Source organism: Aplysia californica, unplaced genomic scaffold (genome assembly GCF_000002075.1).
Source record: "Aplysia californica isolate F4 #8 unplaced genomic scaffold, AplCal3.0 scaffold00663, whole genome shotgun sequence".
In the NCBI taxonomy this organism is placed as follows: Eukaryota; Metazoa; Mollusca; class Gastropoda; order Aplysiida; family Aplysiidae; genus Aplysia; species Aplysia californica.
The window spans coordinates 255,327-268,299 of NW_004797933.1; the positions used below are offsets into that span (position 1 = coordinate 255,327).

The 12,973-nt window shown below is 38.7% G+C and overlaps 1 protein-coding gene across 5 annotated transcripts in view; it reads right to left on the reverse strand.

Moving 5' to 3' along the window:
- Positions 1 to 3,175: 3,175 nt before the first annotated feature.
- LOC101847611 overlaps positions 3,176 to 12,973 on the reverse strand; it is a 63,174-nt gene continuing 53,376 nt past the window's right edge. For all 5 annotated transcript variants that reach the window (XM_005108135.3, XM_005108136.3, XM_013087948.2 and 2 more), the window contains 2 exons: positions 11,105 to 11,272; positions 3,176 to 10,139 (listed from right to left, as the gene is read on the reverse strand). In XM_005108135.3, the coding sequence (XP_005108192.1) occupies positions 9,968 to 10,139; positions 11,105 to 11,272 (340 nt within the window). In that variant the 3' untranslated portion in view covers positions 3,176 to 9,967. The remainder of the gene's footprint in view (positions 10,140 to 11,104; positions 11,273 to 12,973) is intronic.

The following is a 12,973-nucleotide window of genomic DNA, read 5'->3' on the forward strand; positions in this document are numbered from 1 at the left end:
TGACTCAATAAGGTCTTATTGTGGGTGGGGTTTTTTTGTTTTTTGTTGTTGCTCATTCACTTGTGACGTAAAGAAGCAAATCTGTAACTGCCTGGTAACCAATGAACTTTATCAATAAAGGTGTGGTGTGTTTTGAAGATTTACCAGTTGTACAGCTTGGTTTTGGAAACACTGTCGTCTGTTAATCATGTCCAAACTTGAATTGGCAAGAAGAGAATTACAATAGTCAAGCCTCGATCAAAGAAATGCTGAGATGAGAATCTGGAGATAATTTTGATTCAAAGGGTGAGAAATTAATTGACCTTCATCTAGTCTTCACAATCCATAATACTTTTGTTTCTATAGGTGACTGTTTGGATGTTCCATTGAAAACTTAAGGTCCAGGTAAATACTTAGTTTGTTTGTATGCTTGTTTGTTTGTTTTTTGTTTGTTAGGGTTTTTTTCTTCTCTTGTTCTTTTCTCTTTTTTGTTGTTGTTTGTTTGTTGCCTATTCACTAAAAGAAACAGATTCAGAAACTAGCCTGATGTTATCAATGTTGCTGAGTTCAATCCCCCAGTTGGTGTAACACAATAATAGTTCTTTCTTCTCCTCCTTCATCTTTAGTTAGTTGTCAACCATCCACATTTGAAAATTTTTCAATATAACAACTCAAGCTGGTCAATAAGTTAGTCACCATACATTACAATCAGACTTTGGACAAGACATGTTATGTTACAGTGAGACTGTGAACTCAGTCATGACTTAAATTTTCAGTCATTTCAAGAAATGACCGAAATTAATGGCCAGCCATTTCATGAAATGACTGGCAGGTTTTTTTTATGTGGCTGAGGGTTGAATTAAAAACCTTTTGAAATTAAAGCTAAAAACCTTTCATTGACAATATTGATACTTTTCTCTGTGGTTGGGAATTAAAAACCTAAAAATTGAAAAAGTTATATTATTTCAAACACAACAAACCGTCTTATTTGTTAGAACAGCTCAAACTGTTGTGGCATCGGATGTAGCAGACAAGTTGCGCTTTAAAACACTTGCATCCTTTTATTTGGCATTTAGCTTGATCATCCAGAGATCGACATTTGAATCACAGGATGTCTCAGAGAATCTCAGTGTCTTGGTTGATGTCATTCTCGCTCAGAAGCCGTTCGGGACAAACGTCAAATTGATTGCAGGAATATCTGCCTTTGGGAACACCCCTCCTTGTAGATATTCTGTAGTTGTTACTGTCATCGCGACTCATAAAATCACCAAGAATCTTTCGCGGATCATCACGTCCACGATCTACTAATGGAATCGGCACAACAACATTTTCTCCTATTTCGCCAGCAATAAGTTCAACTCTGCTATGCTTAAACCATTCGTTCGGCTTGTTCAGTTTGTGATGCGCTAGCTGCCAATCGCTGGTTGATAATGTCGGATGGCTGTTGGCCAAGTTGGTCAGTTGCAGGAGGCTGGTGGGTAGGCGATGTCTTAACTCAGACTGTTGCTCGACGGTCGATGGCTGCGGTACTGACTCGTCACTTCTGGATGGTGGCGTTTCTTCGGATTGTGACGTTTCTGGCGGAGCTAGAGTTGCAAGCCAATCTTATTCTGGCTCAAGTCGGCTGATCACTTCGGTTGGTAACGACGTTGAAGTTAGTCCAACAATTATTTCTTCGATATCACTGTTGGCTTTCAACAGAACTCTGTCTCCGAGGATGTCTGGTTTTGCCATGAACAGTCTCCAGGTCGGGCCACAGGGCTGCACGTTCTGTAATTACGGTGGCGGTAAACTCAGAACCATTATCTGATTGGAGAACAACTGGTGTGCCTATCCAAAGGAAGATGTCAGCAAGATGGAAGGCTACCGTAGTGGCTCGTTTTGATGTAAGTGGTCGTAGAATGTAGAATTTGGTCAAATGGTCTTGGTAAACCAATATCCATTTAAAACTGTTGTGGCTCATGGACTGCATGTCGACCAGGTCAAGCTGTCATCTGAATGCAAACTCAATCGTCAGTACATGTATCGGTTTCACAACCACTGTCTTGGTCGTGGGGTGTGTTCTCTTTTTCTGGCATTCTTGACACAATGACTTGAATAGCTCGACATCATCTCTCAAAATATTATTAGCATACTTCACAGATAGTTCCTTCATCATTCTATCCCTACCACCAAGACCAGTTTCATTTCAACATATGCTTTCTTGATGATGACGAATGTATCTTCTGTGCTGGCGTAGTAAACTGGAAGCTCGTCGGGTGTCCAACGTTTCTTTATAAGTTTCTTCACATCACCACAATCAATAATTTCCTACTTGTTGAGAAGATAATGTTAATGGCGGGACTTCGTCTTTGAATAAAAGTCTTTTTAAACATACTGAGTTACACAAGTTGACAGAAATCAGTCAGACTGAATTAAATGAACCAAATTTCAGTTATTTCATGAAATCCCTAGGACTTTAAGTCATTTTGTGAAAGGACTGACCTTCACCATTAACTTCACGCTGGGCTTCATCAGCATATACGGTACATTGAAGTGTATGCCATGAGCTCTAACAATATTTCCGAACGGTTTGTGAACAGAATAATACATGTATATAGTATGGGACCCAGGACATAACTTTTGGTGCACTTCACAACAAAAAAACCATTTTAGTGGGCTTTGCCATTGCCATGAATTGACTGAGTGTGATAACTCAGATTAATGACGTACCATTAAAGCACATCTGTTGACTGAGAGATCAGGACGATAGGTGTTTGAGAAGGAACAAACCACACCAGACCACCCACCAACACCCACTCTTAACAGATCCAAATGGGATAAGTCAGACAATAGAATGACCTCCCCTGTGGAGTACATGTACAACAAAATGATTGATGTCATTGAAAATGTTACCAACTGACCAGGTCTCAATAACTGAGCAAACTATATGCGTATGGGGGGGGGGGGGGGGGAGAAAGAGAGAAAGTGAGTGTGAGAAGAAAGAGAGAACGGAGAGAGAGAGAGAGAGAGAGAGAGAGAGAGAGAGAGAGAGAGAGAGAGAGAGAGAGAGAGAGAGAGAGAAGAGAGAGAGAGAAGAGAGAGAGAGAGAGAGAGAGAGAGAAACAGACAGACAGACAGACAGAGACAGAGAAATATCCAAAACACACAGGAAATGTAGATTTTTTTACAACACCAAGTAAACCAAACACATACATATTTTGCAAGAATTTAATTAATGATAATAACAATACAATAATAATAATTATTATAATGTAATGATAACTATAATAATAATAATAAATTGTAAGTACGAAAGCAATAACCAACATGGTGAATAAGCATATTCGTATGAGACTGAATTCTTTTTTAGAGATAAAACTATTTTAGGATAACATCTGGAAAACGAGTACGAATACAAATTACACATAGGTGAAAAAAAAAATGTCAACAACAGCAGTAGTGGCAACAGTTCATGGATAAAAATGTCAAAAGGTCCCGCAAGGGCAAACACATTCATTCACAAATGCGAGCTGCCAAGCTTCTCAACTAACTGACAGTCATTCCAAATTCACTGCTGACTGCCTTTCGGCATTTCTTCAGACGCCAACACCATTACTTCAAATGAAGCAGAGAAGGGCTCATGAAAGATCCCAGAGTCAAACACATCTCTTCCATAACTGCAACCCCCTTGACCTCAGTAGCTCACAAACAACAGTCTCAAAAGTCGCAGCACTGAACACATCAACTTCTCAACAGCCAAGACTGAAAAAGGCCCTGGAACAATCTACAAGTGGAAAAAGCCATTTTTCATAAGCTCAAGAGGGGAATAGGGTAAATCATTACACCCCCCTCCCCAAAAAACCCAACTACAACAACAAAAAAACAACTCAAACCTCCTCCTTTTTCTTTTTTAAAAGACTGGTCATTTAATGTTTGGGTGAAGAGAAGCACATCAACACAATAATGGTCATTTAGTGCTGGGGAAAAGTAAGACAGACAGACAGACAGAAACAACAGAGAGGGAAAGTAAAGAAGTAGGACCTATCAGTGGAGCCCTCTAATTATCCACTAGGTAGTCATTCCACATCAAATCGCTCTCTACCTCAGAGTGGCCCGTCCCACCTCCCACTTGCTGCCCCCGTGTGAACTTTCTACAAGCAGCCAAGCAGCCCACATAGCTGCCCACAAAGAAGTTGTCATAAAGCACCAGGGCTCCTCAGGCACAGTGATCAACAGAAAACCCCACAACACTGTCACAGAAAGCCCTGGAACAATTCTCACATCTGTGATAAATAACATCCAAATTTAGCAACCATGTGTCCACACTACTAGCTTCTCATCGTTCCAATGTTGTGTACAAATGTGCATGCACCCACACACATACCCATACAAGTAAGCACAAACCCATGCACATGCATGCATATTACGACTGCTAGGTGTGCAAGACTCCACCATAATCACTTTTCATAACAGCACATAGCGAAATCTTACACTCATAAGTCACTTTTCATAACAGCATATAGCGAAATCTTACATTCATAAGTCACTTTTCATAACAACATACAGCGAAATCTTACATTCATAAGTCACTTTTCATAACAACATACAGCGAAATCTTACACTAAGTTGTCGATAAGCACTCACCTATCTACCCACATACATACAAACATGGGTACATACAATCTCACATATGCATGCATATGCCCATACATGCACTCTCTCTCTCTCTCACAAAAATGTATGTATGCACAAATGATAAGGCATAGAGGCAGCAAGATTGTCAGATCTTCCCATTAAATAGATCAAAAACATCCTTATTCGACTCTGAGAGTTTAGTGCCAATCTGTTGATCTTCTGACTAACCTCCAATGTGAGAGTAACAAAAAATGCTGCGGGTTCGTGATCTAACGAGGCCAACATGGTTGTAAACACCACACATGAAACATAAAACATGTGGGAAGGAATAATGAGTGTCACTACACGGTGAAATCAGGTGCACACCATTTTTTGTATTTTTTACATGCAGTTACTGGTATCATATCACCTTAAAGCAAGAGCATTTAACCTGCTTTTGATGTTTTTAAAAACCCATCTATCTAGAATGGAAATTGAGATATTTGTGATGAAAGAGGTGGGAGCCTCCTAGTGTCAGAGATGTAATAAGTGAGAAAATGCAGCGAAGTTAGGTGACTTCCATCCTTGGGAACTGAAAATTGGACATTTTTTGTGCCTTTAACAGCATTTCATAAAAACCTGTACAAAAATGTGTTTTCAAAAGGACATAAAAGGCATTGGGTCTAAAAGAATAACTCAATAAAAATTTCCCAACATGCAGAAAAATGTTGGTTGCTTTGATTTAATTATTTTGATCAACACCTGGTTTTCCCGCAATGCCGCACATATGGTCTGTAAAAAGAATGAAGAACTCTCTGCTGGAGCCAAAACAATGCATGTAGCTAATATCTTACAAAGATATTTTACTTACAGGAATTCCATGAAATGAGGGGGGGGGGGGGGGGGGGGGAATAAATAGATAAAGTACTTTTCAAAAGCTGTGTTTTCCCCTGAAGGCTCATAAAACTTCAAACAATTCCGCAAGGTGGCCTTACATTCCACGTTGCCATTTTATCCCCGCACAGCCTTCATTAAGGAAGAACCAAAGACAAGAAAACAACACACTTCTTAAAGTCTTAACTCAAAATGACTACTAAAATATTCAAAATGCAAAAGAATGATAAGACTTCAAATGATGGCTTCTCAAAAGAAAAATCAGTTGTCAATGAAAAAAATGAGAATGGACCTTTATATTTCATTAAGTAAAAATCTAAATCATTGCTTGCATATATTCTGTGACCATGGGCAATTTTTAATTTTCTCAAAAGTCTTGATTAAAAAATTGTATAATGTATGCTTTAATTGGACTAAGATCTCACTAAACAGATCAAAACAACACAATAACGAGAAACAAAACGGCATTCTCACTGCAGGAACACATCTGCATCATCATGCCAGAGGGAATGGTAGAGCAAACTGTCTAAATGATGGAGAGACAAAATGATAGACATTGAATGAACCGAGGTGCACTCTGCATATAAAAGCAAAGTGCTCTTCAGCCAGTGAGGGCATGGAGTACACCACCACGCAGAAGTAACAACCATACAGCCAAAGGCCTTCAGAATAAAAAGTATTACAACTTCACCAACTTGTGAAACTTTTTAAAAATGGGGTCTCAATCCACTCTGCAGGAAATTTTCAACATAATGATAAGCTTTTTGAGAACCAAACCAACATCTTCTCAAAGATAATGTAATTTGTAACAAAACTTCTATAAAGTAAAGGAGCCAAATAATGCTTTTCTTTTTCCTTTCTGTATATAGCAAAAAATCTCAGCATGGTACTACCATTTGTCCGATGGTGTACTGCACGAAGGGGTAGGTAATTTTTTAAAAATCAAAAAGAGGAAAGACAAAAACAAAAACAATCTTGAGATCAGATCTAAGAACAAACAATATGATCAACAAAGCGCAGACTCAAAGTAAAAGGAACAATCTAAGGTCACTCATGTAAGCAGACCTTAAAAACAAGCACCAAAACATAAGTCGCAAAAACAGATGCTTCTACAAATATTCCAAGGCCCTCACATGTAAACACTCTTACCAGAATCACGATTTGAAAGGATGTCTACAATTTTGATTGAAATAAATTTGGTACATTTCATGCTTTAAAAAGTGTAGAATGAAATTCCACACCCACAACCAGCTTGTCATGAAAAAACAAAAACCAAATCAAAGACAAATCAAATTTTTTTTTTTAAAGAAAGGAGAGACAGTTTATGAAAAAAAATGTTGCACATATTCTTAGAGATGGCATGATATATATATCGTCCATCCTCATATAATACACCGAAAAATCTCACAAGTTGTGCATTACTCGACCTCAATACCCCTCCCAGAGCCAGGCAGTTTTCTCACAACATCAGTGGCCTAATACAACAGACAGTTCACAACTCTGAAAAAGCAAAACAGAACCGAAATCCCACCCAAAGTGTTTCATTATCATGATTATGCTTCACACTAAAAAGCATGTTTCAGATTAAAAGGAGGCAGCCGAAAGTTTCTAGGCCGGCCTAACATGGAGGAACTGAGTGAGTGAAACGGCCACAGATTTAATAAAGCAGCTCAGTTGAGACGACTTGTTTCATGACAAGCAAGGAGTAGCAGTCTGGTATACTTGTGAAGTCAAGAAAACTGATCACACGCTCGCATGCAGATACATATTCTAAAAAAAGAAAAAAATAATTGTTGCGCAATATAAAAAAAAGAAAAGCTTTTCACAATAACAGCAGATGTAGCAGCACTGTAAAAACCACTTCCTTAAAATATAACCTCAGATTCAAGATCTACATCAGAAAAAAAAAAGCAATCAACAACAACACACCCCCTCTATTTGATCTTTCACTGCCAAACAGGCCATGTAAAACATTAGGAAAGTGGTATACAATCTGGAATAGATCAAAATCAATTTGTACATTTTGTGCCTTGAGAAAGATTGCGACTTTGGAGTAAACATCTGTAACAACCTGTTTGAAGGTTACAGCAGTTATTTTGATGTTTGCAGTGCAACTATTTTGATGTATAGAGCTTAACCATTTTGATGCTTACAAAAGATTTGACCAATACAAACAAAAAGCGCAAAATTGAAATAAATGGTAGTCAAAACAACCCAATCCAAACGGCATACATCTCTGTCACCTAAGTACAAACAGTAGCAACATAACAAGAAATAGTATAGGGTCTTTGAAGTCAGCACCAATGGTTTATCCATGCTGCTATGCTCTAAGATGTAGCGGGAAGGAAACTGCCAACTATTTGTCTCTTCTAAAAACATTACTGAGGCTGAATTGTAGGTCCTCAATAAAAATCAAGAGTCAGTAAGCACGATAAACAATATATCAAAGTACTCTGGCTTAACTTGTGTGACTTCTCTTATCATATTAATTAGAAGGATATATTTTTTGTCATGTTAAAATTTTTTTCAAGAAAGCAGTTAGCCTACATAGTTAGAGCATTACAGCATCGATATGAAACATAACAAATGAGGGAAGACGACCAAGCAACATGAACGGTGACACCTCTCCCCCTCAAAAGGTACAAAGATGAGAATGTCAAGGCCGTGAAGCAAAATCAAAGATTCTGACAAACAAGCAGGATGATTTCAACGACCAAAGTACACGACATTAAAAAACATTCACCATTTTTATGTGTCAAAATGTGTTAGTAAAAGTATGTCAGAATCTCTTCACATGGGGGACCGTGCAGTACATTTTTTAGCTCAGTCTTTTTTGACTGCCCATGATATGATACTGTTGTACGTCAAAATTCCTCAAAATTTTAGATATATATATTACGAGACCACCAGAAGATACACAAAATACTGCGGACTCAATAACATAAGTATTTAGAAAAAGATGAAAAAGGGGAACACAATTCAAGAATAAGTTTCCGCAACAAAATCTTCTGTACGCAATAACACAAGACATAAAAATCCACATGAATAAGTTCCAGTTTCTGATGCCCTTGAAAAGCACATTTTAAACACACAACTGGACTATATCTTTGGGTGGAGGGCTGTTTGTCTATCCTGTAGGTCTCGATATCCTCGACTGCCTCTGAGGGGAATGTGGAACCAGCAGGTGGCCAGCACCCTGGCCGCAGAGTACGGGTGTCAGAATCAATCGCGATTTAAACAATCCTGACTACAACTGGCAGTTAAACACCTCTTTCGTCTATTCCTAAGAGGCAGACAAGCAGTCGCACAAACACACACAGACGGACGATCACCACCGAGTGTTTCCGAGATTCCATGATTACCTCCCAACAGAAAAGGAAAAAACCTGACAAAACATGGGCACGTAAGACTACCACTCTACCCGATGCACCGCGGTGAAAAGTTAGTCGCTGATTACACGGTAATTAAAGAGGTAAATATATTGTAACTATTAAAAACACATCTCTGATACAGAGAAGCAGATGCATAATTTATAATCTCAATATAATATTACATCCCTCAACAGACACAGACACAAAACGTACAGGATGAGTATTGAAGCTATACGTACGCAAATGTTATTAAAACAGGCACTCACCATATCTGAAATGCCTTTATGAACCTACTTTGTGAGACAAACTACAGACGCTATTCTGGAACCATGTTAGACAGTTATACTATTAACAAGATAGAAGTAAACATTTGTTGTAAAAGAAAATGTTCTTATTCATTATTGTTGTTATATATGAAATAGCCAGCTGCTCTTGAGATTAGATATATTTGAAAAAGAAAACTTCACTACAATAACTTAACACAAACATTCACATGACGACCCTCCCTTCCACCCGAACTATCCTGCCCCCCCCTCCCCTCGACCAAAAAAATCAGTAAAAGAAAGAAAAAAAATGCCCCCTTTCCTCAAAATCAAACTAAAAATTAAAGGAGACCTGAAACCTACTTACAAAAAGTAAAGAACTGCCATCTCAAACTCATCCACAGAAATCATCAAAACATGGGACAAAAAACAAACAGACCGCAGTTTCTGAAAACCAACCACCATTCAATATAGATACACGACCAGCATACGGCATTCTGCTGCTAAGTTACTGAATACAATGCAATAAAATCCCTACATGATACAAGGCTTGCTCGTCTCACTCACTCACTGAGCTCCGTGGACAAAACATCCAACAGCACTCAGTTAAGGCAAGATGGAGAGAAGGCCAGAATACACATCCTTCTCCGTATCCATCCTAAAGCGGTAAAATATGAATCGAATATGATCCAAAAATTCACAACACTAAAGCGCTTGAGGTAAGCTGCCTCTTCATACATAACTCCGCCTTTGCGACTTAAGCTGCAGAAAACAGCCCTTTGAATGAGTTGCAGAAAAGGCCATCCTTTCATCCCCACAACTCTGAAGCGTTGTCGCTGTCGTTGTGTCATCATCATACGACGTCTACCACAGCTCGGAGCGCTGGAGGTGGGGCAACACTTTCTTGCCGCTGGCCGGCCGTGCCTGTGAAGGTGTGGACGAACCATGCATGATGGCCGACATTTCCTCTCGGTTGTTGGCTCGCTCCAGGTTCTTGATGCCATCTAGTCTCACACGCTGGTGAGGGGTATTGCGTCTGAAACAACAAACCAAAATAAATGACATGATGATTACTATGCTGGCAGTAGTCCTTTTAAAATACAGCCAGTTCAAGGAAAAGGTGAAAACCCCTTTCATGTACATAAGTAGAAGAAAAAAAGGTGGAAAAGAAAAAAAAATGTTACAGAAGGAGGCAAACCAAAAGAATGGTTACAGAAAATGGTAAAGAAAAATAAATGGAAAAAGAAAATAACAAAAGAAAAGAAAAAGGCAGCTGGTATATTTATAAATCACTACCTATAGAGGTTGCATGTTTCCAAAAATTAAATAGATTGTTTCATTTTCTTTTTGTTGAAAAAAATATCTTGATTCGTACCTTTGAAATTAGTAGATTTAGAACAAGAGAAGTAATACCTTTTAGATGTACTCGGTAAAAATTGTAACATTAAAAAAAACCCAACCCAGCTTCACTTGCCTTTCCTTTTTAAACTACTATTCATCTGGGTTTGGTTTGTTTTTTACAAAGGATGGGCAAGCAAAAGATGTAGGACAACAGTACCAGCAACCCCCCCCCCCCCCCAACAAAAACAACAACCTTATTTCTAGTTAAATTTCTTTTAATATTAGTGTCCTAGAGAAAGGTCACACGGCTACTGCAGGAAAGACGGTGACCAAAACTACATTCCAGCCCCATGATAACTATCAGAAAACATTTATAATTCTATTACTCATAATTACCCTCCATCCCATGCTCACATAGGTCATTACCCACCCACCTTTGCAAATTCCACGATACTATAATTTCCTCTCATTGCAAAACACCGTACATAAGTACAACCCCCCCCCCCCCCCCCCCCCCCCCCCAAAGGAACCATTCGTCTCCTTGGACTTTTGGAAAGTCTATCCTGGTACATGTTCCAGAACTTAAGCTTCCTTCTTCATTACCCGAATATGTGAACGCTATATCCCCGCCTCAGCTTTAATTTTTCCCCTCAAACTTACGGAGAGTCCGATTCAGTCATGTGTTTCAGAACCTTGACCCCCTTCCTCTGTGGGGGCGTGGCGTTGTTCTGTAGGATGATGTCGTTGATGGAGTCGGAGCTGTTCTTCTGGGCAATTCCCTCCCCCTCAGGCCGCATGCGATGCTGGGGTGGAATCTCATCCCAGCCACTGGAAAGACAGACACAAGGTCATTTTTACAACACAACAAATACAATTAATACAAATCTTTTTCTTATGTTTTAGTAAGAGTTTTACAGTACTTGCAACACTAGTAGGTCATATAAATGCCAAAGATTAGAGGCGTTACAGCAGAGTAATAAACATAAAAAGAAGGAGAGATCAGGACGATAGATGTTTGAAAGGAAAGATGGAGCAAACCACACCAGAGCACCTGCTAACCACCCACTTAGTAAGAGTATTACAGCACTTGCTACATGATTAAGTCATATAACAACCAAAGATTAGAGGTGTTACAAGTTTTACGGCACTTGCAACACGATTAGGTCCTATAAGTGCCAAAGATTAGAGGTATTACAAGAGAGTAACAAACACACAAAAAAAGGAGAGATAAGGACAATACTGCAGTCAACTGACAAAACATCTCTTTATTCTTCACAGCAGTTTCGACAAAAAGAAGTTTTTAGTAGGCACAACCATTTAAAAATAAGAGTGATTTCAATTTTTTAATTCCGATGTATTCAAAGACAAGTCAGTTCCACTTTGATTTTTTCACACAAGTAAGGTAACTGATCAGATCAGGCTTTCGATTTAGCAAATAAAAAATTTAGGCGCCAAATTTTTTTTAAAGGAATTTTATCAGCTTAGGGCAGAATAGATGTTTGAAAGGAAAGAAGCAGCAAACCACACCAGAGCATCTGCTAACCACTCACACTCAGCCTTTTACAGCACAACAATTACATTCAAAGTTCAACAGATACTCATATTCTCTTTCGGCAAAACCGATTAAAAGAAACAGTGCAAGGGAAAAACATGAGATGTCATTTTCAGGCTATTTTGATGTGGGTCGGAAAGTTTTTATGCCCCTCTTCTCTTGTCCAATCTCTGTGTCCAGTGTTAAAACCTTCTTTTTAAATTTTTTTTTTCGCAGAGGTTTTACGGCGCTCGCAACTGCATAAGGTCCTATGAGCACCAAAAGATTTGAGGTGTTACAAGAGAGTAACAAACATAAAAAAGAAGAAGGGGAGATAAGGACGATAGATGTTTGATAGGAAAGAAGGAGCAAACCACACCAGAGCATACGCCAACCACCCCCCGCTTATACTCTGGCCTAGACTCTGACACTTGGTGATCAAGGCTGATGATGATTAGGTCATAGATTCCTAAAGAAATGAGATTAAAAGACATAAAAAGCAAAGAAAAAAAAAAAAGACATAAATTGCGAAGCAGAAGAAGGAAAAAAAAAAACCCAGAAAAAACCCCCTAAAACAACTGATTTATATAACTCAGAACAAGTTTAATTTCCCTAAATCCACGACTATTCTAAGAGGAGAGGAGAGGAGAAACAAGACTGGGATCAATTGATGTACCTCAATACAGTCTACAGCATACTTGATTTTCACAACTTTGACACCCCATCATGTCAAACGATGGCAACGAAATAGTCTCTGGCTCATTTATATGACTAAAAAGAAGCAGGCTGACAGTCATTTAGTGCAGGGGGAAAAAAACAAGTCAAACAGAAACATTAGACGAAAAGAGAATAAAAGTTTTTCTTTTCTCCAACCACCCACTACGACAACAGTATAAAAAAAACAACAAAAAAAACATATAAGGAGCTTACCACACCAGCAGTTGCTCACAAACTAAATGCCACACTCAAGGGGAGAGAACCACAGAATAAACCTCTAG